Source organism: Branchiostoma floridae, chromosome 6, assembly GCF_000003815.2.
Source record: "Branchiostoma floridae strain S238N-H82 chromosome 6, Bfl_VNyyK, whole genome shotgun sequence".
In the NCBI taxonomy this organism is placed as follows: Eukaryota; Metazoa; Chordata; class Leptocardii; order Amphioxiformes; family Branchiostomatidae; genus Branchiostoma; species Branchiostoma floridae.
The window spans coordinates 24,281,711-24,282,732 of NC_049984.1; the positions used below are offsets into that span (position 1 = coordinate 24,281,711).

General features: G+C 46.9%; 1 protein-coding gene across 1 annotated transcript in view; it reads left to right on the top strand.

Moving 5' to 3' along the window:
- The first annotated feature begins 401 nt into the window (after positions 1-401).
- LOC118418228 (amiloride-sensitive amine oxidase [copper-containing]-like) overlaps positions 402-1,022 on the top strand; it is an 11,750-nt gene continuing 11,129 nt past the window's right edge. The window contains exon 1 of the mRNA XM_035824070.1: positions 402-477. Coding sequence (XP_035679963.1) covers positions 402-477 — 76 coding nt within the window. The remainder of the gene's footprint in view (positions 478-1,022) is intronic.

A 1,022-nucleotide genomic window follows, 5' to 3' on the forward strand; every position in this document is an offset into this window, starting at 1 on the left:
TTGAATGAAGACAAAGCTTTGTCCTTATCAAAGCAGACCTGGTCCAACTAGTTTTCAGTGGCGAAGATTCGCCATTATAAATCAACAACATGGATACGTCTGATTCGAGATCGTTCACATATAGCGCTGTTTCCGTCGCAAATTCAGAAACGCCCTCGTGGAAAACCACGTCGTTTTGGCAGGCGATATCCGTGGTACTTTTCCTCGCTTGTGTGGTGTTGACTGTTGCACTTGGAGCTGTTGTAGCGAGCGTTAGCTCTGGAATACAATGTCAACAGGCCTTAGTGGGGTCAAATGTAGCACCGTGCCCTGCTGGATTTCCAGTCGAGCCTGTGAACGAAGACGACCCGGGACTGTACGATGACCTGTCCCTGGCAGAACACAACGATGTTCGTGTCTACATGGAGAGTCAGGAGAGTCTAGGTTTAACACCGTGGGACAAGGCTGGGTTCAGGGATAACTACATCAACGCTATCGGTACGTGTGGTACTTTACCCCATTCCTGTAAACAGAGCATAAATCGGGTTTAGTATAGTATACTAGCATGGATGCCATAACCACAGCGCTGGACGTTATCCCCTTGGGTCGGGAAAGCCACATGCCCTGTTACCAAAGATGCTCCCCCCCCTTCCCCACAATATCGCAGCGGCCACCAGTTGAAGCATTTCCTTGGGGGCATGTTGTACCTAGAACTGTGGGGCTGTCCTTTGTAGCCTAGAAACAGTCTGGCATTTTGGCTAAGTAGGTACAAGAATATTTACCTTTAGATTCCAAAATGCTCATTTTAGAGGAGGTAAAACGAAAGTTTTTGTACAATGTCTTTGCCAGCTTTCTAAGCTAAGTACAGTGAAACGAAAATTTCTATACAATCTTTTTTTCATTGCCAGCCGTCTAAACCAATCACAGTCATCACAGGCAAAAGTTTTCAGTCAAAAGAAGCCTGCCGGTGTTTGCCCTTGTCTGAAAATAAGGACGTAATACCCCCCTCACATTAGGCGCGATTCGATCGGACGATGAGTCTG